We start from the raw sequence: 25,161 nt of genomic DNA on the forward strand, positions 1-25,161 counted from the left end.
ATGACGCATACGAGGGTACGCGTCACGCCCGCTGCCCGGCCTCAACGCGTCACTCTCCTAGGCGGACTCCTCCTCCTCACTCACTCCACTGCCAGGCCAGCAGCCAGCCACCGGTACTAGTATTAACTTTCAACAAACTTTTGTTATGGGGAAGCGGGCAGAGGGGGGAGCGCTAGCAGAGGGGGTGGGGGGAATTTCCGACCCCCCCCCCCCCCGCGATCGGGGCATGCTCCCCCCTTATGCCTGCGACCCCATAGGGGGGCCGTATTGCGGCATGTTCGGGCGAACAGGGCCCGGCGAACCCGAACTAAAAAGGCCGAACACCATCAGGTGTTCGGCCGAACTCGAACATCACCCGAACAGGGTGATGTTCTGCAGAACCCGAACAGTGGCGAACACTGTTCGCCTAACACTACTCTGCAGTAGATCTTGGTTTTTACAGGCTGAGGCTTGGTTCCCATCTGCTCCAAACCATGTACGGCCAGTGGGATCGCACATAGTAGTGTCCGCTCCTATGGTCCACTGTGGTCCAGCTGGAGCTCAGGGCAGATGCGTTACCACCATAGGATATATGGGGAATACATCTGCCTGCCTGGGATTATCGCAGACACCACAGAAATGCGACCCGCTTACAGCAACAGATCTAATTGATCCATCACAGATTGAGAAGTGTGAACGGCTCCTATATATAAAATAGGAGCCATTTACTGCCAGTTTTGCGATGAGCGGAGAACGGACAAAAAATGTCAATTCACAGCTCAAGTGGGAACACAGCCTCACTTAAGAACTACATGAACAGAGGTAATAAATCTTTATGAGACCCTTACTTGGGTGATAAAATGAAGTCTAATAAGTTCTGCAATAACCGGAACCAACTGTGAACATCACAAACAGAACATATAGGCTTTTGAGCAGAGCAGATTGTCCAAATTATGGCGCTATTACGGAAGAAAAGTTAACTACAGATTTATTTGCCTGGCACACTTAATTCTTCCCTTGCTAGCAAGCTACTTCTTTATGGAGAGATTACAGATACAGATTACAGATTACAGATACATTGCAGCACCCAGCCTGTGTCTGACAGCTCTGAGCTAAGGGGAGGGGGAGTAACACTGTGTGCCTGTATGTATAATTTCTAAAACTGACACTGCATTTCATTAGCCAAGTTTCAAGTTGCAGCAAAATTTGCACTATTTGCACCTCAGAAAATTAGCATTTCAGTGATCGTCTCTTAAATGCCTGTGTACTGGCTGACACAAACATTGTGATGTCTGCTGCATTATGATGAGGATCACCTCCATCTTACCTTTTACCCAGTATCTCACTGATTACACTGAACTGAGAAATATAATGTTAGACGGGGAGGACTGCTTGAAGTTTTCTCAGTGACACTGGGACTTATTTCTTACAGCAATTTACCAGTACATTAAGCATTGAATGTCACAATATATCTCTAAAAAGAGCTAAAAATCTAATGTTTCTACAATTGTCATGGTCTGATGCCCCTACTAAAGTCGAGAGACAATTCTGCAGGAAAATCATTTAAACTAAGGGTATGTTTTTGAGATGAGGGAGAAAACCGACACAAACATGGAGAGAATGTACAGACTCCATGCAGATAGCCCCGTGGCTGGTTTGAAAGGCAAACCAGCTAACCCCTAAGTCATTATACTGCCCTAATGTTACATAGTAAGTTGGGTTGAAAAAAGACATAGGTCCATGTGTTTTAACTACTGTTTTACATTCTATATTGATTACATAAATCTGACAAATGTATCCCTTCTCACACCACTGCATAAGTAAAAATACTCACTGATTTCAACTCTTGATTTATCACATCGTAATATAATTTTCTGAATTTCAAAGGTAACACTGGACTTCAGCTCTTCTACATATTATTAGTCTTGCTATTATCTCGCATGCATCTAAGGAGTGAGCACTGAGCAGAGATACTGTATGTGATTTCATGGAGGTGCAATTATGGTGTGCTGAATTCTATGGGTTCTTATTGAAGATGCTATGATGAAAGGAGGGCTTAAGGCCTCTTGTGGATTCCTAGTAGGATGTGAGGCTTACATATTTTATTTTGGTCTTGAGAAAGCCCAGGACAATCGTCGGCCTTGCTCCGCACCTCTTGATGATCACATTGTGCCTGATAAGTATTTGTGTTTTTTAGGAACTGCTACTTGCAATCTTTTTACCTTAAGAGGACTCATTAAAAGTTGTTGGGAATTTTTTATGTGTGTTGCTCCTGGATTTACCCTCTCTTGTTGAATCATTTTATTTTGGTGCTCCTCACATCATGAAGGTGAAGTAGGGTTCTCACTCAACATAGAATTTACTACTTACTGTATCTGGGCACCCCACTCCACTCTTAAATAACCCTTTATTTGTTCCAGGATGTGAGCCTAGATGAAAGCAGAACTGAAGATTCACCAAAAACAAAGAGCTTCTCTTACCTGGAGCTTCTGCCATCCTCTTGCAGCCATTCTGTCCCGCTTTGGTTCTCAACGATCCTCTCCGTTCCCCGCCGTGGTGCAGTTTCGTTACCTCTGACTTGTAAGTTGACGGCAACTGTGCCTGCGCAGTCCTAGCCCCGAATATCCTTCTTCACTTATTCCTTCTTACGAAACTGCATTGCGGCAGGAGAACAGAGGATCGTTGAGGACCGGTGCGGGACAGGATGGCTGCAAGAGGCTGGCAGAAGTCCCCGGTAAGTGAAACTCTTTGTTTTTGGTGAATCTTCAGTTCCGCTTTAAGCATTAGAAAACGCAGTGAAGAAACGCAGCTGGCTTGATCTGTTGGGATCTAATGCAGATCCGTTTAAAGCTGTGCTGGAGCTAAGGTGTGGTAATAGTGTCCTTCAACAATTTTAATATCTTCAGCCTGATCACTTCTGTGTCTGGATGAGAGCTATTCTCATAGAAGTCTCAATGATATTAAGGAAAAGGTATTCTCTTTTCCTCCTGACCATCGATCACTGCCGAAATACAGTATTATAAGCTGTTACTATCCCACATCTGATTCAACTCCTTATCTAAATATATAAATGACAATTAGAACTACAACAGGAATTCTCAGCTGAGCAATGGGAGAAGGCCTTCTCGTTTGCCACTAAAGCTTCGATTTCTTGCAGCAAAAAAGAGAATGTCTATAAGATACTGTCTATGTGGTATTATACTCCAATATACCTATTATATAAATTCCATCCAGAGGTCTTGCTGCTTTGCTGGCGCTGTCAGACACAGATTGGCATTATGTCTCATGTGTGGCAATCCTTTCCTAAGTTGCTTCCATTATGGTAAAAAAAAATGTGAAATTGCAGCTGATTGTTTAGGCTTCTCAGTTCCCAACAGCCCTAAATCTTTAGTTTTACTTTTACTAATGCCACCTATGCCTATCCAAACATGTAAGCAGTCACTTTAAAGACACCTTTGTGGCCCACCTGACCATTCACAGGTTTTGGATATTTGACCAGACTCCCTCAATCAGGGACTGTTTGTAAATAATGGATTATATTGCATGTATGGGGTACTGGTTCAGGAATCTCATAGTAGGCACATATACAAGGAATCAGATGAGGGAAAGGCATTCTTGTGCATCTAGTTGTTGTCTGGTTTGTTCACCTTGGTATAAATGTCTCGACCATTTAAACCTCACATGACAGCTCTATAAGGTATTCCCTATAGGATAGGACTATTGCTTGTCTAGGAAGATTGAGCCACCAGGGGAGGGATAAAGCGGGGTGGGAGGGTAGGAAAATCTGACAAGATGAAAAGTAGTTTGTGAATTGTTTTCCACTTCCACTTCTTGCTCTTAAAGAAAACCTAAAGTCAAAGAAAAAAAATCCAGATTAACTTCCCCGGGGCCTTTTACCAGCCCCCTGCAGCCATACTGTGCCTGCGCCGTGACATACCGATCCTTCCTTCCCCTGCAGCCAGGGCTGGATTAACCATAAGGCACTGTAGGCACGTGCCTACAGGCGTCTGATGATGGAAAGGCGGCTCAATCCCCTCCCAGAGTTTTTCTCTCCATCTTTCCCAATGCAGAGTACTGATGAGAGTGTTAATGAAAGGATACTCACCCTGATCTCGGCATTCCACAGACGAGATCTCCCTTCAGTCAGCTCAGGAGCACATCCAGCTAGTCAATAATGAGGTTTCTCTAGCTACCTGATACTTGGGGGCACCTCTAGTTACATAATATTGAGGGTACTTCTGGCTACCAAATACTAAGGGGCACCTGTAGCTACCTATAACGGACATGGGAAGTAAGGGAGAAGTGACAGCTGGGACAGCGAGCACACACTTGATGCAGTTTGGTGGGGCTTTGTAGGTTCATGGAGGGTGAAGTCTAAGGTGTCAGGACATCTGTGCCTATAGGCTCCTATGAGGTAAATCCGGGCCTGCCTGCAGCCACTCAGTTTTTGTTGACTCTGTCCACTGTGCCTGCGCGGTCTTGCCTGCACGCATCCTTGATTGCACTCCCGTCGCCAGGAGCATCCTGCGCATGCGCAGTGGCCATCGATTGGCTGAGTCACTGAGAACAAAACTAAATTGCTTGCTGGACTGGAGGATCGGTATGTCATGGTGCGGGCACAGGGCGGCTGCAGGGGGTCAGTAGAAACCCCAGGAAAGTTAATCTGGATTTATTCCTTTGACTTAAGCTGTACCCTTAGGGTGATTCTTTTCCACTCCAGGTGCTTGTATTCTGACTTTTCATATATATTGCTTTACACACACATATGTTTGTTCTATTCTGCCTCTGTTCTTAATAAAAATGTGTGAAATAAAACAAACAAACAAACAAACAAACAAACAAACAAGTATTGGCTGCTATGTAATTCTAAAAATGTGGCAGTTACCTTGGTGCCCCAGTCCTGTTTTCCTGCACAGCATAATCATAAGGCTTTATCTTGTTAGGCTGCAGGTGACCAACAAAGACATTCTCATAATCTTGTCTCTGGCCTTGATTTGAAGTCGTTCTAATGGCATCCATATTATTTGTAATGTAACGTGGTTGCCCATGGGAGGGTGAATTTTCTTGGGTAGCTTTGCTTCCAATAGCTGCTGAGTTTTTCTTTTTCTTCCACAGGTGTAAAGCTGCACCACCACTTATGAAGCATAAAGCCAGTATAGGCAGAATAATGTACAAAACTAAGAGTTTGTGTGAACTACAGTTTTGTTGAAAGAAATCCTCAATTCCCTCAAAATCTGAAGATCTTCCACATGTCACAGAGAGTGCTGCAGGGTTTGTTGATGTGTTGCTCAAGTGTAGCTTAATGCTATGGATAACATCACATTTGCAATCTACAGTTAGATTACGGAGTCCAGGCTGAAAAACACTTGAAGGGATTTCACTTAGCTGATTTTGTTCGAGATGCAGTTCTTGCAGTTTCGAAGAATTGCTGAGAAATTTTACTGGCAGCTTTTCCAGCTTATTATCTTTTAGGTCAATGTTTTCTAAAGCCACTGCATTATACAGGAAATCTTGTGGAAGCTGTTTAAGTTCATTGGAAGACAAATTCAGTGTCTTTAGACAAGTGTAATTTAAACCACCTGTAATATTGTGTAAGTTTTTTTTCTGCAAGGCTACAGTTTCATAGTCTTCACACTGTGGCCAGTTTAGCTGGTGTTCATTTGCAAATGTTTCACAGTTACCCTTTTTACAGGCTGTAGATTCGCTAAGCATCCCCAAGAAAACCATTACCACCATTATTAGTGCCCACATTTTTCTCCTGTGGAAGACAAATATAATAATATTAAATAAGAAGGTTACAGTAATAAATATAACTGACAAAAACAATCATGAATGTTGGATATGAACAAAATATTCAGCTTATTTCACACATAATATAAGTATTTTGTTATCTTGCATTGCCAAAGCAAAATATATTTGTAGAAGTTATTTTTGATTTACATAGTTGAATGATGGATACAATCTGGTGTCTAATTTTCTAGGCTTAGATGATTAGGCACAAATAGGCATGATTCAGGAAATTGGGCAATGACTTCATATCTATCAGTGCACCTGTTGCATGCCTATTCTTGTAGGAAGAGAAGTTCTCTGTCAGGCAGATTATAAGAGTCAATCATAAATGTTCAATTGATGTGAGTGATATCCCATTTCCTGGAAATCTGTAGTGGGGGGGGGGGGGGGGAGTGTGATACTTACCTATGGAGAGGGAAGGCTCTGAAACCCATGAGCAGGGATGCTCGGGTAGTACTTTCTAAAACCCGAATTGATCCGGATCCGGGTACCCAGATATCCGGATCTGGTTCGGAAATCCGGATCCGACCTTTCAGATATCCGCATGAACTCGGCTATCCGGCCGCATTATCCACGGATACCCGACCTATTCGGGTATCTGGATAGAAAAACCGGATGTGCCTTTCAAAATGCTTTAAAACCATTTCTAACCTTTAAAAACACCTTCTAGCCTCTTACCCACCTTCCTCCCTCTCCTCCGGAGGAGGAGTATCTTGTCTTCCCGGGATATGTAGGATGTCAAAAGCACGCTCACATACATTAGCCAGGAATTAAACCCAGGAATCTAACCCAGGTCAACTGCGTGGAGGGCAGCTATGCTCACCATTATACTACCAACACTACAGCACGCTCACATACATTAGCCAGGAATCGAACCCAGGTCAACTGCGTGGAGGGCAGTTATGCTCACCACTATACTGCCAACACTACAGGCTGAAGCCAGCCTAGCTCGCCTGGGAAGTATGAAAAGCTAGGTGGCCATGCAACCATTCCTGCTAACCTAAAGCTTACTTGTGTCTTACAACACATTGGGCCTGATTCACAAAGCGGTGCTAACAGTTAGCACGCTGGTGAAAAGCCCTTTATCATGCCTAAACTCAGTTTAGGCATGATAAGTTTAGGTGTGATAAGTTTAGGTGTGATAAGTTTAGGCATGATAAGTTTAGGTGTGATAAGTTTAGGCATGATAAGTTTAAGCGCCAACTGCGTTAGCACCGCAGTGCACAGCTGATCAAAAGTTTTACGCTAGCAAAGACTGGTGCACTTCGTATAAAGATTAATGGCGCTGCTTTGCGTGCGGGACTTTGCAAGCGATCTAAACTTATCTAAACTTAGCATGCCTAAACTTATCACACCTAAACTTATCATGCCTAAACTTATCACACCTAAACTGGCTTTTCACCAGAGTGGTGCAATGGTTATCATGCCTAAAGTCTCTAACTGGGTTAGCACCGCTTTGTGAATCGAGCCCATTGGCTTAAGATTTTACCAAATCCAATGCTCCAATATGGGGAAGCTTCTCTGTTTGCTGTTTTTTGTTTTTTGATTTTTTTAAGTGTGGTGTCACAGTTCACTCATCTCTTCTACTACAAGAAAGGCCCAGGAGTAGTCTTAGCTACCGTAATATCTATGTTATGGCAGGGCCCTTATTACACTTTCTCTTACAGGGCTATGGAAACCGTTTTGTCCATGCGATAAAGCGAGGTGCAAAAATGAAATCATACCTAGCAGAGGATGGTTTCAATCCATCAACCTCTGGGTTATGGGCTTAGCACACTTCTTCTGCACCACTCTGCAGTCTGATTACATTTGTATACAATCTTCAACTTTAAGAAGGGTACATTAGTTCACTTCACAAAACACAAAAGGCAAGGGTGTCCCTGGGTGGGCTTGAACCACCAACCTTTCGGTTAACAGCCAAATGCACTAACCAATTGTGCCACAAGGACTGTGTATAGGTCATGGCTGCTAAATGGCTATCTGGGGTTTTCTTCGGACAACTGTTGAACACATAATACAAGGCCATCCCTAGCAGGAAGGATTGCATGGCCACCTAGCTTTTCATCCTTCCCACCCTTTACCTGGAATCTTCCAGACTTCAAATTGCTGTCCTTTGCTGTGTGTATTACACCAGCATCATCATCCAGGGGGGGCACATAATCTTTCTGATTCTGAAGTCTTGAATTGAATCTTGTAAGCAGTTTCACCATGTGTCCCACTGCTTTCATCTAGCAAATTAGGGAGAGAGAGAGAGGTGGTCCTGGTCCTCCTTTTTGCTATTAAACCTGTAATCCGGGTTTGGATATCTGGGAGAAATCCGGGGATATCCGGGTCGGTAGTGAAACAATCTGCAGATAGCTATCCGAATTTCTGCCCAACTATCCGGAATACGGATCCGGACAGATAGTGTAAAAATGGTCGGATATCTGGATTACCCGGATATCCGAAATCCAGATGAGCATCCTTGCCCATGAGCCTTCTCTGTCCTCTCATTTTGGCACTGTCCCCGGTGAATGTTATGCCACCTTTGTGAGCCCTTGGAAGGCTTTGGAAGCACTTGTGTTGCTCCAGAAGATGGGCAGATCCATACTGCGCACGTGGTTGTTTGCACTTGTGAGAAAACGCGGAAAAGCCGCCACGAGTATTCAGAGTAAGGTGGCTGATTCCGCGTTCAACATGGCAGCTTGCGCGCATGGGTCTGCATCCACTAGCCTGACGGAGCGCGGAGAAACCGCCGCATGCCCAGTGAACAAGGCGGCGGATTCTGCGTCCGACATGGCGGTTTGCACGCATGGGCTTACCACTAGCAGTATGGCTGAATGCGGGGAAACCGCCGCATGCTCTGACAGCGGTGCGGCTGGCCACGCGTTCAAACCAACAGATGCATTACAACACATGTCTGGTGTGGCTGGGACTGATAGTCCACACAGGTTCAGAAGGACGCGCGCACGCGCTGAGAGGCAGAGCCTTTATGGCAGTCAGAAGGGTGTCAGCTGATCTAGCCGATCAGCTGACAATTCTATCAGGTTTCATTGGTCCAGGACTTAGGGGAGGCGCTGGAGAGCGCTGGTGTATATATACTGGGTGCTGGTCAATTCTCTGGTGTCTGGCATTGCGATCACTACGTGGTAGCACTCAGACCTTGTCAGTATCTGTGATATTATCTGTGTTATTATCTAGACCAGTTCCTGGGTGTTGACGATTAAGGACCTCACACCTCAGTCTAGGGAAAACTGTATATTATCTGTGTTATTATCTAGACCAGTTCCAGGGTGTTGATGATCAAGGAGCTCACACCCAAGACTAGGCATTGTTGATTATTTGTTATGACCTTCTGCTTTCCTGACTACTCTTCTAATCTCTGATTAGGTACTTCGCTATATCTGATACTCTGTTGCCGAACTCTGCTTGTCTTAGGATTCCGCATCTGTCTCCTGTCTCTGTCCCTGATCTGTCTGTCTGTTGCCGACCCGGCTTGTCCGACCTTGAGAGCTATCTCCCCAGTCTAGAGATAGCTCACAGACCTGGGGGTGACACCCTTCCTTGGTGTCACTCACACTCTGTCCTTCCTACTCCTAGCCTGACCCCTCCCTCGGGAGAGTCTCAGGCTTACGGAAGGAATGTGTTACTGTGCAGTACTCCTTACTGCTGTGCACCTGCTCCTCAGGTGCAGTCCTCAAAGTATTTCTGTTGCACCAAACACTCTTATTACCCAGGTGTCCAGAGGTTAGAGATATATCTGATTATCGGTGATACTGCAGATCATCAATAATCGGGTATATATCTGTATTCTCGGTGATACTGCAGATCACCGGTAATCAGACCCTCTCTGTGTTACACCGATCGTTACAGCACTAGAGTGCTTATGCAATACAGAGTCTTCTGGAGTGCTCAGGGTCAGGAATGCTTCTGAAACCTCCTGAGGCTAACTGAGGTATAATCGACTAGTTGAATAGCTGAATAGCTTTAATGGGGGTGACAGCACTGGAATGAGGGGATTGAGGGGGGACAGGGAAGGCTCAAAAGGATCACAGTCAGCTCATCTGAGCATTTTCAGAGTTTTCAACAGGGCTGTGAAGATGGAGTCAAGCAATTTTTGAAGTCTGAGCTGTGAAAATTGACTCCTGACTCCTAATCAATTTAACCTGTAATAAGAAAAATCTAAAATGTTCTATTTCTCAGATAATACTGTAGTTATAATAAATAACGTGCATATACAGTTAAAGCAGTGCTTCTTACACAAAAACAAAATAATAAACCAATAAAAATCATTTACTTTTGCTGCTGCAGTCACCGAATGTTCAAAATTAGATATACAATGGAACCTGGGTTTACAAGTATAATTTGTTCCAGTAACATGCTTGTAATTCAAAGCACTATTATATCAAAGCAAATTTCTCCAAAAGAAGTAACCACTTCACTACCGTCAGTGATAGCAGCTCTCAGTATCAGAGCCTTTCTTTTTTTGCCTTTGGGAGTGTTACACTTCTACAGCTTATAGTTCTTTTGTACTTTGTCCAACATAGACAATCTTGGTATTTTTTTTAGGACAGATAGGGCTTTATTCTAATGTTAACTATGTAATCCCACACATTGCAAAAAATGCATCAAAACATAGAAAAAAATGTCTCAATGTCTCTTGAGGGTAGAAACAGCACATTTCTGTATTTATTTCCAATAATATAATATAATCACCCTACACTGTTTACTAACTACAAACCTATACACTATACATACGCTGTATTATATACTACCTAAATATTATGTATAATCATGATACATGATATACTATATAATCACACTACCCTATATACAAACTATATACCTATATACTATATAATAACGCCACACCTATGTACACAAAAGATTACAATATACAATGCTACACTACCCTATGCTAAACTACACTATACTGTAATACATAACACTTCACTATAATACACAACAGGTGCTGGATGTAAGCTTGGCTTCAGGTGCATAAAGAGATAATTTGCATACTCAGCAGTGGTGCCTTGCGGGAAAACCACAGTTAAACACTTAAATCTGAATCATCACAAATGCCTTCTGCTTCAAGAAGGCAAACCACACTAAGGGCCTGTACACACTGCTGCGCTTGTGCTGCGCTTTTCAAATCGCATGCGCTTTTTAATCGCAAGGTGTTTTGAAAAATAATGAAAATCGTGGAGACCTGTACACACTTGTGCGATCCGCTTTTCCTATTCTCATGAAGGTTCGCGATTTAAAAATCGCATGCGATTTTAAAAGCGCAGCAGTGAGTACAGGCCCTGTGCATTGCTTTTTTAGTAGGAGGGTTATTCGGTCTCTTTTGGTCCGCTATACTTTCCTAGTGGTTTTGGGTCACCCCGAACTGCTTGGGTATTTTACTATAGCTAGCTGAAATCATTGCTGTCCACTCACCCCAACCTTTTTTTGTTTGTGGTGATCCTTACTCGCTGTGCTGGTGGCTGGATAAAGGTGGCTCGTGGCTGGGAAAAAAATGGAGTCCGGAAGTAACGCGGATTGGAAGGCTCTACTCTGCTGCATCCAGCCACTGGAGAGGTCAGCAGTGAACAGTGGATCAATCAGAGCTACATACCACTCTGTGCCAAGGGTGGCGCTGCTCTGATGGTTTTGTTGTGGGAAAGATTCGATTTAGACAAACACAGCAAGTGAGATTCGATTGAGACAAGCACAGACCCAGAGCTGTGGCATCAACTTTGAGAAACGCTGCATTAGTATATAGCAAACCCTGACCTTGTGACTGGTGCTGACACCCACACTCTTCCCTCACCACCAAAACACAATGCAGAAGATGAATGGGGACCATGCTGGGAGACAGCGGACAGGTAAAGTATTTAATGCACGGGCGGAGGGGAGGGGCACATTAACATTAGGGGAGCAGTGACAGAGGGGTCAGATGTGGCACCACAAGGCCGATTCCCAAGAGATTTCAGCATGAAATTGGTCTTTTGGTGTATGGGCAGGCAACATCTTTCTCTAATTAGTTTAAATTAGAGAGAGATCTGACTCTTGGTCGATCTGCCCATATATCATCTGATGAATGGGCATCTTAACTGGACAACAAAACTCACAATCACAGGTACAATTATGCAAGTACACAATACCGGCAACATGAGCGCGATTACGGGTGGCACGCACTGCCCCCGCGCATTTGCAGAAGCTGCCGACCTGATGGGGTCGGCAATCCATTACAGGCTGACAGCAGGACGCTGGAGAAGACCCCAGCTGTGGCAAGGAACACAGACACTTCTAGGGGCTGGAAGAAACCCCAGGTAAGTAAAAAAGTGTATCATCAGTACACCTTCAAGGTTTTCCTTTAAGGTTCTGGAGGGAGGGAGTGGGGCTACTGAGAATGCTGGGGAGTGGATGGAGAGAGAGAGAGGGACTTACTGTGAGTCTGGGGGGGGGGGGGGGTTTAGTGAGGCCACTGAGGGACACCATTGAGTGTCTGATCTGAGAAGAGCCAGTGTTACCATGGAGGGTACTAGATGCAAAGAGATTGGACTAGAGTCTGGGAGAGAGACTGGAGGCTATTGAGGGCCAGAGGTGAGAGAAAATTGAATAAGGACTGCTGTCGGTCAGTTACCCGCAGGTTACCCGAAATGCGGGTCGGGGTGCGGGTATCCGAATTGATTCAAGCTGTGGGTGCTGGTCGGTTCGTGGGTAGCGAGTTGCGGGTCAGGTTGCGGGTTGCGAGTTGCAGATGCAGGTCGGGTCGCGGGTAGTCAAAAGAAGCATAAGAAAATTCTGTAGCTTTTGCCTTCCCAAAATCTGTGATGAATGCTGACAACAAAACACTTTCTTGCTGACTTGTTTGCTGCTTCTCATCTTTAATGCCAGCAGACTCCTTCCTGCTCTCAAGCAGGAATATACACCTAGCTACAATATATTGGGGCACATATACACCTGGCTACAATATACTGGGGCACTGTAACGATCGGTGAAGCACAGAGAGGATCTGATTACCGGTGATCTGCAGTATCACTGGGAATACAGATGTATACCAGATTATAAGTGATCTGCAGTATCACCGATAATCCGATATACTAGCTAACCTCTGTTCACCTGAGTAGAGTGTAGTGTTTGGTGTAACAGTAACACTTTAGAGGACTAGGCCTCAGTGCAGCAAGGAGTACTGCACAGATTCCTTCAGCAGACCTGAGCTCTCCAAGACGGGAGGAGTCAGACTGACAGTAGGAAGGATGGTCTGAAAGTGACACTCAGGAGGAGGTGTCACTGACAGGACGAGGAACCGCCTCCAATAGTAAGGTCGGTTCTCGAGGTTGGGCAAGCCAGGTAGTACACACACGGACAGATACAGTACAAGATCAGAAGACAAAGGCGGAGTCTAAGTACAGGCAGGGTTCGGCAACGGGGTATCAGATATATCGAGGTACAGAATCAGGAGGCAGAAGCGGAGTCTAGGAACGAGCCGGGGTTCGGCAACAGAGTATCAGAAGTATCGAGGTACAAGATCATAGTTCAAGGGGATAGTCAAGGCAGGCAAAGGTCATAACAGATAATCACAATCAAACTAGTACTTTAGCTATCAACAGAATCTAGCTAAGTGTAGGATTACAGCTCCAGCTGGTCCTGGCACACTTGCGGATCTGACTACGGATCTGGGTGCTCCCACGTATGTGATCGCACGCCAGACAAAGAGCAAGTGAACAGCCAGCAGTATATATACACAAGGACCTTTCCAGGACCTCCCTAATTGCTAGACCAATGAGAGTTGTGGAAAATGTCAGCTGACCCTCCTGGTCAGCTGACTCACTTCTGGCTGTTATTTAAACTCAGCCTCTGTGCACGCGCGTGTCACTCTGAATCTTGGTGGACTATCAGTCCCAGCCACACCAGTACTGTCTTGCAATGTATCTTGTGAACCGCTTGCAGGGGCCGCCTCCAATGCGGATTCCGACGTTCCCAATGCGGATTCCGCCGCTCTGCCTAAGCGGCATGCGGCGTTTTTTCCGCGTTGTGACGCGCTGCTGGACGCGGAAACAGCCGCCTCACTTTGAGAGACGGCGGCTTTTCCGCGTCTCCTCACAGTACCCCCCCCCCCCCCCCCGAGGAGTGGACTCCGGACAACTCCCACCAGGTTTCTCGGGATGTAATGCATGAAATTCTCTCCTTAATTCGTCTGCATGCATGCGCGTCCCCGGTACCCATTGCCTCTCCTCAATGCCGTACCCTTTCCAGTGTACGAGATATTGTACCGAGTTTTGTACAGTGCGTGAATCTAGAATCTTTTCCACCTCATATTCGGGTTGGGTATCCACCAACACAGGAGGAGGAGGAGTGGGACCCACCTGGACTGCTGGTTTAAGAAGGGATACGTGGAAGGACCTTACCCCCCGCATGCTAGTGGGAAGATCGACGGTATAAGTAACATCGTTGATTTTCTTGGCAACTGGGAATGGACCCACAAACCTGGGACCAAGCTTATTAGAAGGTGGTCTTAGGGTCAAGTGACGTGTGGACACCCAGACCAAGTCTCCTGGTCGGAAACTCCACTCCAACGACCGTCTCTTGTCAGCTTGACCCTTCTGACTCAGAAAGGCCTTCTCCAGGCTACTTCTTACCGTCCCCCAAAGGTCCTTAAATGACCTTTGCCAGGCCTCCAGGGCTGGGAACGGAGTGGAGGCTATTGGTAATGGGGAAAATTTGGGTGATCTCCCCGTCGCTACCTGAAAAGGGGAAAATCCGCAGGACGAGTTTTTAAAATTATTTTGGGCAAATTCTGCGAAAGGCAGGAATCTGACCCAGTCGTCCTGCGCCTCTGCCACATAACACCTTAAAAACTGCTCTAAAGACTGATTTATCCTCTCAGTCTGGCCATTGGTCTGTGGGTGATAGCCAGATGAGAAAGACAGCTTTATGCCCATGAGCTGGCAAAAAGCTTTCCAAAATCGTGAGACAAATTGGACTCCCCTGTCTGAAACTATGTCTTCGGGAATGCCGTGTAATCGGAAGACATGAGTGATGAACAACTCGGCCAATTCCTGAGCCGAGGGGAGTCCTTTCAAAGGCCCAAAATGGGCCATTTTGCTAAAGCGGTCGACTATCACCCAAATGACCGCCATACCTTCAGATCTGGGAAGCTCACCCACAAAATCCATGGACAGGTGGGTCCACGGCTCACTCGGGGTGGGCAAAGGCTGCAAAGTACCGACAGGTGCCAGCCGGGAGGGTTTACTCTTGACACATATCACACACTCCTTCACGTATTCCTTGCAGTCCGCTGCCAAGGAAGGCCACCAGGTGCATCTGGCTACCAGATCCTGTGTTCTAGATGCCCCAGGATGCCCTGCATTCTTGTGCGCATGGAACATCTCAAGAACCTGGAGGCAAAATGGCAGAGGAACGAACAGGACCCCTGCGGGCTTTCCTTCCGGGATGTCCTGCTGAAAGGGAGTCAACGTCTCCCTCCAATCCTCCCAAGTTCCAGTGGCTGCCAGTATCAACCTCTGGGGAATAATGGTCTCTGGAACGGAGGGCTGTGCTGTCTCTGACTCAAAACATCTGGATAAAGCATCCGCCTTAACATTCTTGCTCCCCTGGGTGTACGTAATAATGAAACTGAACCTGGAGAAGAATAACGACCATCGAGCCTGACGAGGGCTCAACCTCTTAGCCCCCTCGATGTACTCTAAGTTTTTGTGATCGGTGTAAACCGTGATGGTATGCTCAGCTCCCTCTAACCAATGTCGCCATTCCTCGAAAGCCAATTTAATGGCCAGGAGCTCCCTGTTGCCAATATCGTAATTCCTCTCTGCAGGGGAGAACCTGCGAGAGAAATAAGCACACGGGTGCATTCTACCCTGCAAGCCTGACCGCTGAGACAGCACAGCCCCCACCCCAAGCTCCGAGGCATCCACCTCCACAATGAACGGGAAAGACGTATCCACATGTCTGAGGATGGGTGCTGAACAGAATAGGCCCTTCAGGGTGGCAAAAGCATGTAAAGCCTCAGGGGACCAGTGAGTGGTATCTGCCCCCTTCTTAGTGAGACTGGTAAGGGGAGATATGACCGTGGAGTACCCCTTTATAAACCTTCTATAATAGTTGGCGAAGCCAAGAAAGCGCTGAAGGGATTTCAACCCAACCGGCTGTGGCCACTCCAGAACAGCGGAGACCTTGGCAGGATCCATAGACAGGCCCGTGGTGGAAATTATGTACCCCAAGAAAGCGACAGATGTTACTTCAAAGATGCATTTTTCAAGCTTTGCGTATAAAGAGTTCTGTCTTAACTGATTCAAAACAAACCTCACATGGTTTCTATGTTCAGAGAGGTTGTTGGAGAAGATAAGGATATCATCTAGATAAACTAGAACAAATCTCCCCAACACCTCCCTGAATACCTCGTTAATGAGTTCCTGGAAAACGGCCGGAGCATTACATAGCCCGAAGGGCATCACCAGGTTCTCATAATGCCCGTCTGGTGTATTAAAGGCCGTCTTCCACTCACTGCCCTTTCTTATGCGTATCAGATTGTACGCGCCCCGCAAATCTAGCTTAGAAAAGATCTTAGCGTCTGTAATCTGTGTGAACAAATCGTCTATCAGTGGCAGCGGATAGCGATTTTTTACTGTAATTTTGTTAAGGCCGCGATAGTCGATGCAGGGTCGCAGGCCTCCGTCTTTCTTTTTAACAAAAAAGAAACCTGCTCCAGCAGGCGACCGGGACGGGCGAATGAAACCCTTGGCCAAATTTTCACGGATGTACTCCTGCATGGCCAATTTTTCGGGCCCTGACAGATTGTACAAGTGACCCGGGGGGGTACACAACCTGAACGGAGATCAATGGGACAATCAAAAGGGCGATGTGGGGGCAATTTGTCTGCTGCCTTGGGACAGAACACGTCGGAAAATTCAGAGTACTGATCTGGTACCCCTCCCACCTGAATTCTGGTTTGCCCTAAGGTCAACTTCCCCAAACACCGCTGAAAACAAAGAGGTGACCAAGTAGTTAACTGACCCGTGGCCCAGTCTATTTGAGGTGAATGGAGTTGCAACCACGGCATGCCTAGGATAATAGTGGAGGTAGACATGTGCAATGCAAAAAACGATAATTGTTCCCCATGCAGTACCCCTATGGTGACCTTCACCTCCGGAGTCTGTGACAGAGCACGATTCCGTTGCAGAGGGGAATCGTCTACTGCCGTGACCTGAATGGGGGGTCTCACAGGGGTGAGAGGAATACCCAACTCCTGAGCAAACTCAAAGTTCATAAAATTGGCCACTGAGCCTGAATCAATAAAAGCCTCAGTGGCCACAGATTTATTCTCCCATGTAATTGTACAGGGGAGAAGCAATTTCTTTTCTTTAAGGGGTGAAAATTGTGTGCCTAGGGTGTCACCCCCCACTACTCCTAGGCAAACTCGTTTCCTGACTTGTTCGGGCAGTTCCGCACCCTATGCCCTGCTTCTGCACAGTATAGGCACAGTTGTTCCGTCATTCTCCGCCTTCGCTCCACCTGGGTCAGTTTCGATCGACCAATCTGCATTGGTTCGGGTGGAGGCAAGGCCGGAGAGGATGAGACAGATGGAGATGGCGTTACTAGGGGTGCAGCGGAGGGTGCCGCATAAGATGTCACCCTGACACGGTGACTGCCCCGAATCTGCCTCTGATGGCGTAATCGACGGTCGACTCGAATGGCCGATGTGATGGCCTCATCGACTGTCTTGGGCTCGGGTAAAGTTAACATTAGATCGGAGACCTCCTCTGACAACCCAGACAAGAAGTAATCCATCAGGGCAAAATTGTCAAATCTGGCGGTGACTGACCATCTGCGAAATTCTGCCGCGTAATCCTCGACTGAGCCTCTGCCTTGTCGCAAAAGTTTGAGCTTCCACTCAGAGGTTGCCGCAAGGTCAGGGTCGTCGTATATCACTGCCATGGCCTTAAAAAATTCTTCTACCGAGGTCAGAGCTGTATCAGTGGGAGGCAGATTGTATGCCCAGGTCTGGGAGTCACCAGTTAACAATGTTTTAATAAAAATGACCAGTTGGGTCTCAGTAACAGTAACACTTTAGAGGACTAGGCCTCAGTGCAGCAAGGAGTACTGCACAGATTCCTTCAGCAGACCTGAGCTCTCCAAGACGGGAGGAGTCAGACTGACAGTAGGAAGGATGGTCTGAAAGTGACACTCAGGAGGAGGTGTCACTGACAGGACGAGGAACCGCCTCCAATAGTAAGGATGGTTCTCGAGGTCGGGCAAGCCAGGTAGTACACACACGGACAGATACAGTACAAGATCAGAAGACAAAGGCGGAGTCTAAGTACAGGCAGGGTTCGGCAGCGGGGTATCAGATATATCGAGGTACAGAATCAGGAGGCAGAAGCGGAGTCTAGGAACGAGCCGGGGTTCGGCAACAGAGTATCAGAAGTATCGAGGTACAAGATCAGAGTTCAAGGGGATAGTCAAGGCAGGCAAAGGTCATAACAGATAATCACAATCAAACTAGTACTTTAGCTATCAACAGAATCTAGCTAAGTGTAGGATTACAGCTCCAGCTGGTCCCGGCACACTTGCGGATCTGACTACGGATCTGGGTGCTCCCACGTATGTGATCGCACGCCAGACAAAGAGCAAGTGAACAGCCAGCAGTATATATACACAAGGACCTTTCCAGGACCTCCCTAATTGCTGGACCAATGAGAGTTGTGGAAAATGTCAGCTGAACCTCCTGGTCAGCTGACTCACTTCTGGCTGTTATTTAAACTCAGCCTCTGTGCGCGCGTGCGTGTCACTCTGAATCTTGGTGGACTATCAGTCCCAGCCACACCAGTACTGTCTTGCAATGTATCTTGTGAACCGCTTGCAGGGGCCGCCTCCAATGCGGATTCCGACGTTCCCAATGCAGATTCCGCCGCTCTGCCTAAGCGGCATGCGGCGGTTTTTCCGCGTTGTGACGTGCTGCTGGACACGGAAACAGCCGCCTCACTTTGAGAGACGGCGGCTTTTCTGCGTTTCCTCACAGGCACATATACACCTGGCTACAATATACTGGGGCACATATACACCTGGCTACAATATACTGGGGCACATATACACCTGGCTACAATATACTGGGGCACATATGCACCTGGCTACAATATACTGGGGCACATATACACCTGGCTACATATACTGGGGACATATACCTCTGGCTACATATACTGGGCGCATATACCCCTGGCTACATATACTGGGCACATATACCCCTACCTACATATACTGGGCACATATACCCCTGCCTACATATACTGGGCACATATACCTCTGGCTACATATACTGGGCACATATACCTCTGGCTACATATACTGGGCACATATAACCCTGGCTACATATACTGGGGACAACTGGCTGTTTGTCATTATGTGCATTTACTGGTGAAAAGCTGTCTCTTATTATGTGCATTTACTGGTGAAAAGCTATCTCTTATGTGCATTTACTGGTGAAAAGCTGTCTCTTATTATGTGCAATTACTGGTGAAAAGCTGTCTCTCATTATGTGCATTTACTGGTGAAAAGCTGTCTCTTATTATGTGCATTTACTGGTGAAAAGCGGTCTCTTATTATGTGCATTTACTGGTGAAAAGCTGTCTCTTATTATGTGCATTTACTGGGGAAACGCTGTCTTTCATTACGTGAATTTACTGGTGAAACACTGTCTCTTATGTGCATTTAGTGGGGAAACGCTGTCTCTCATATCATGCATTTACTGGGGAAACGCTGTCTGTCATGTGCATTTACTTCATATTTTATTTATGTAACTACATTAGCTGGTATAACTACATTACAGTTAGCCCCACCCACGGGCAGGGTATATGAGGGATATATTTATTAAAAGATATAAGGGCATCAATATTTAAAAAAAAAATCTTCAAAAAAACTTTATGGTAGGCGTGACTTGGGGGTGTTTAGGGGGTGTGGCTAGGGTGTGTTGGGGGGGGGTTGGCTAGGGGTGTGGCCTGTGTCCCGATTTCTAATTTTAAAATGTTGGGAGGTATGGCTAAGTGATTGAGGGCAGTGAGGAAAGAAGTGAGAGGGTGACTTACCTCTCAAATCCCCCACTCTGCTTGTCTATCAGAGCAGGTGTTAAGCTGCTGCAGTCATGAATTGCATCTGTATCCTCTTGCTACTGCAATGATGTGACAGGGCAGAGAGCGACTCACTGCCAGCAAAGGCCCTGGTAGGAAGTGTAACACAGGGGGTTGCAGTTGTTTTTGCTTTCTGGGACAGGCAGGGGTGTAAGCAAGTCTGTAGAAACAGTCCTTATGGTTGGTTTTCAGAACCAGGACACTATAGGCCTGTAAGCTTACAGTCCGTTGTGTGTAAATAGTTTGAAGATATCCTAAAAGATGATATACAAAAGGTTGTAACACAGATTAATCGAACTTCAGTTCAGCTGCATGGGTTTACTAAAGACAAGTCCTGTCTCACAAATATGCTTAGCTTTTATGAAGTGGTAAATTACAATTTAGATAATGGGAAAGCCATAGATGTAGTATGCTTGTATTTTTATGATACTGTTCCCCAGAAACAGAGACCGAGGATATAGGGTAAAGAAACTGACAATACAGGGACTAGGAGAAAATGTGTGCAAGTGGTTATAGAACGGGATAGAAGGCAAAGAGAAAAGCCTCCTTTGGCTCTACTACAATCAAAAAATGTGAGGGGATACAATTTCATCTCAATGACCACAGTATGCTCCTCAAAATAAGAGACCGCTTTTCACCAGTTTATTAACACATGCTGAATCAGGGCCGATTCTAGCTAAAATGGGGCTCCAGGGCAAAAGTAACCCGGAGGGCCCCCTGACACCCCCTCCTCCCCATATAGTAGTCAGTAGTGCCCCTAATCACCTGACATCCCCAGTTTCATAGCCAAATGTGCTTCCTTCTACTGTGCCCCAGAAACTTGCCAGATGCCCCCCCCCCCCATCCCCCCCCCATCCCCAGTATAGTAGTGAGATGTAGCCCTCTCCCTCTCCCCAATATCGTATCCCTATGTGCTCCACCCCACTAAATTATGAGGCTTCTGGCCAGAGGCCCCCACGCGCTCCCCCTGCTGTGACTGCCAAACAGAGAGGCCCCCCCCCACACGCTACACCCAAGACTGCCAGCCAGAGAACCTCCCTGCAGCGTAACAGAGGAAGTGGGAACTGGCACACACTCACCTCTTCACCTACAAGACCATGCACACAGTCTAGACCAGGCATGGACAAACTTGGCCCTCCAGCTGTTAAGGAACTACAAGTCCCACAATGCATTTGCCTTTATGAGTTATGACTGTGGCTGCCAGACTCCTGCAATGCATTGTGGGACTTGTAGTTCATTAACAGCTGGAGGGCCAAGTTTGCCCATGCCTGATCTAGACCATGGCCATGATCCCTAGCCTGGTAGTCCAATACCAGTACTGAAGTGGATAATTGCTATTTGCTTCATGTGCACACAGAATCTGTGGTGGCTATTTAACTAACAGCATATATACACACAGCATCACTGAAGAGAGCCCTTCTTGACTGTGCTGATCAGTGTCTGTCACAATCACAGTAGATATATCATGCATCTATGGGCAAAGCTTGTTGACAAATGGCACACTTCTGCAAAAGAGTCCCCTTTTTAAAATCTTCAATAAAGGGGCCCTTTGTCCTTGCAAAGAAAGCTCTGCCCCATGCCACAATAAGCTCCACCCACCACATACAATACACTGACCTTTCCTTCCCCCAGCACCCACAGTGACTTTTCCCTCCCCCAGCAGCACCCACAGGGACCTCCCACCTCTCGCAGCACCTGCAGTGATCTCTCCTATCACCAGCACCCACAGGGATCTCTCCTAACACCCAGAATCCACAGTGACCTCTCCCCCAGCACCCACACTAACCTACGCCAGCACTCACTGTGACATCTTACCCCCTGCACCCACAACGATCCCCCCACCCCAATATCCAGCACCCACCTTACACTCAACCAGTAGCCCCCACTATAGCAAGCACTCATGTGTCACCCAGAACCTGCTAACAACATTACACCCAGCCAGAGCCGTTCCCCATGGCAAGCACATACATGACACTCAGAACCTACATGACACCCTGTGCCCACACTCAGAACCCACGTGGCACCCAGCATCTGCATTTAGAACCCACATGACAACCAATGGCCCCCTAGCCAGCACCCAACACCCACATGGCACCCTGTACTTGCTTTCATTACCCACTTGGCACCCAGTACTTGCACCGAATACCCCCAATAAAACATCCACACCCACATGACAACCAGGACTCACATGACACTAAGTTCCCCCTTAGCCAGCACTTGGCCACCACATGGCGTACCCACCTATGCAAGCACCCACATGGCGCCAAATACCCTTCATGGTCCACACCCAGTACCCAACCATGGCCTGTACCCACATGGCACGCAGTACCTAGCCATTATATGCACCTACTACCCTTCTACAGCCTGCACCCAAATAACACCTAGTAACTACCCATTGTCTGAACCCATTTGACTCTCAGTACTCTCCCATGGCACACATTCATATCCCAAATGGCACTCACTACTCACTCATGCCCTGCCCATAGCACCTTCATGCACCCAGTATCCCCACTTGGCCTGTACCCAGCATTCACATGGCTTCCTGTACCATTGAGCACTCACATGGCAACCAGTACTGTCACATGCCCCCTAGTGGCCGGACCACACAATGCCTTCCAATCAGTTTCAGCACACAGATTACCCAATTTCGTGGACGCAATCGGTGTGCGGAAATCGCTGGAATTCGGCTGCCAGAAGGAGGCATGCGAACTATAAAACACAAAGTATTAGGCTGCCACAATCTCTGTTTAAATAGGACAGAGAAGCCACTGACTGGCTGACTCTAAAATCTTCAGATAAAAACGTTTAACAACACACTCTATTCTGGCTAATAACAACACTTCTCGGTAGCGAATCTTCAGGAAGCTAGGATTCGTTCTGTGTGTGGCTGAATAGTAGGTGTGGCCAAAAGATAAATTACTTTTACAAGTCTTTTATTTTTAAATGCAATATTAATATATATTAATATATACAATCATTAAAATCAACAATTATAGAGACAATAGTAGAGCAGTATAAAAATAAAAAGGGAAGAGGTAAACGAATACTTAAGTTCAGGTGAAAATGTCCTTTTGTGAAGTCTGAGCACATGGAACAGTCCTTTGTTTCAGTTCAGGAAAATGGCCACTGGTTCAGTCCTCAAACCAGCAGCATGCTTTCGTAACGATGGAATATGGAGGACTGAGGGAGGAGTCCCTGTCAGATTCTTTTGAATGACCCACATTTTTGGGTGGGGTCTCAGGTTCAGCCCAGGGGCTGGACAGGGTGCGGTTAACCTTCTGGGTGTGACATTTGTGTCCACCAAATATAACATTTTCCATATTTCAGCTCACGCTTCCTGCACCCACATAACAACCACAGATTCTTATGACATCAAACTTGATTAGGGTCACATGTTCTGCCATGACACAGCTGAATACCTCGGGTTCTGGGAATGTCTGCACCACCAATTTAATATCAAAATATTCACTAGATCCGGACCAGCAGAACGATATAACTTTCATATAAACTATATTCCTTAAACAAGCAACAATCATATACTCCATGTATTCCTAAGGCTGGTTAAGCAGCTCCGCCGTGTCTATCAGCGACCAGATTCTCAATAGTCCCCCTGCTGTAGGCTTCCTGCATTCTAAAGTAAGTTAGGCCAAATTGTACTGAATCTAGCTGCGAGATAAGTTTCTTTGAACCAGGTAATTGAATGCAAACCCTGGTTTATCAGAGAGCAAATGTTTCTCATGAAAAGAAGCTCTGCCAGCAGCTATGAAAGGGCAGAGACCCCAGGCTCGGCAGCCTGCTATCCCTTAACATAAAATTTTGATCTGGATTGGTAACGACAATCCATGCAGGAAACTAATTGCGATTGCGTTTTCTCACTGCTCTTCCGTGACAACTACTGTTTAGCATCATCTGCTACTCATTTAAGACCCAATACTGCTTAGCACTCACTGCAAATTGACACCCAATACGACTTAGCATCCACTGCAACTTAGCACAAATTGGACCTCTGCATCAAGGCACCCACTGCACCTTGGCACTTACTCAAATTTTGCACCTACTAGTGTTTAGCAACCACTGCATCTTGGCAACCAAAGAAAACATGGGTGCTGATCAAGAGGGACAGAGGCCCTTATGCAGTCTTGATTTACTTCTGGCACTGTATTTAACCTGAGGAAGTGAGCAAAGACCAACAAAATGCATTGCCTAGTGCTTAATAAAATTTGCTTATTCCATATATGAATTTGTCATTATTAAGGTAAGCCACCTTAATCTTTTTTCTATTTTAGCTGTTTTTAACACAGTTTTATCAATATTTGGGTGCCTCTTCCCCCCTTGTGTTACCCACCCTCCTTTGGGAGGGGTGTTCCATTTTGATTAGGTGTACCCTCGCCTTCACAACCAATTTGTAGTTCTTTGTCAAGAGTGCGACCAGTGTCCAGTGCATCTGGACACCCAGTCAGGGTCATTGATCTCCACCTGCCTCCAGTGGTTGGTTGTCCGTCTGCAACCTCCGTTTGTGAATACAACTCTTCACCACAATTTTGACAATTCTTGCCATTACTTGTTACACTATTGGGGCTCCCATTGTCTCTGTGTTTTTTCTCTAGAGTATCTCTCTTAGTCACCCTACACAACTGCACTGCCCATACAATTCTATGCGGCTGTTCACAGTACTGCATTGTAATGGATTGCACAACTCGATGCCTGCACGTTTTGTATTAAAGTCTATGTCCAGTCTCCATTGCAGTTCATACACATTATTATGCATGCATTATGCAACTAAACACTGTGGACCTAGCCTGAGGCTAGGTCCACAGTAGTCAGTTGCATAATGCTTGCGTTATAATGAGTGTGGACTGCCTGCATGCAGTGAGTTAGAATAACGTTATCAGTAACAGCACGGTACTGTGAAAAGGCCCATAGAATTGTATGGGCAGTGAGTTGACATGCAGAATTATTCTGTAACACAACTGACCACTGTGAACAGGGTAACTCACTTATAAGTCCATCTACGAAGCAGGAAAAAAAGGGCACAGGAGCCCTTACGGAAAAACAGTGCCGCTATAGACGCCTATGATAAAAGCTGCTTTTAGCGGCATTGAATGGAAATTTGGGCGCATGGCAACGGCTGCTAACGAGTGCTTCAGGGTGCCCAATTTTACCTTCTTTACCGCAAATTGCGGCTTCTGCAAAGCAGCGATATGTAGCTATGAAGGTAAATTTGGCCGTCTGGAGGTGCCTGATTAGTGGCAAGAGGAACCATTTGTTGTTTAGAGGCTTTGCG

General features: G+C 46.3%; 1 protein-coding gene across 1 annotated transcript in view; it reads right to left on the reverse strand.

The window, feature by feature from the left end:
- Positions 1 to 25,161, reverse strand: part of LRRC25 (leucine rich repeat containing 25) — a 188,871-nt gene that overhangs the window by 46,352 nt on the left and 117,358 nt on the right. Inside the window, exon 2 of the mRNA XM_068271197.1 lies at positions 4,865 to 5,737. Coding sequence (XP_068127298.1) covers positions 4,865 to 5,730 — 866 coding nt within the window. The 5' untranslated portion in view covers positions 5,731 to 5,737. The remainder of the gene's footprint in view (positions 1 to 4,864; positions 5,738 to 25,161) is intronic.

Source organism: Hyperolius riggenbachi, chromosome 1 (genome assembly GCF_040937935.1).
Source record: "Hyperolius riggenbachi isolate aHypRig1 chromosome 1, aHypRig1.pri, whole genome shotgun sequence".
Classification (NCBI taxonomy): Eukaryota; Metazoa; Chordata; class Amphibia; order Anura; family Hyperoliidae; genus Hyperolius; species Hyperolius riggenbachi.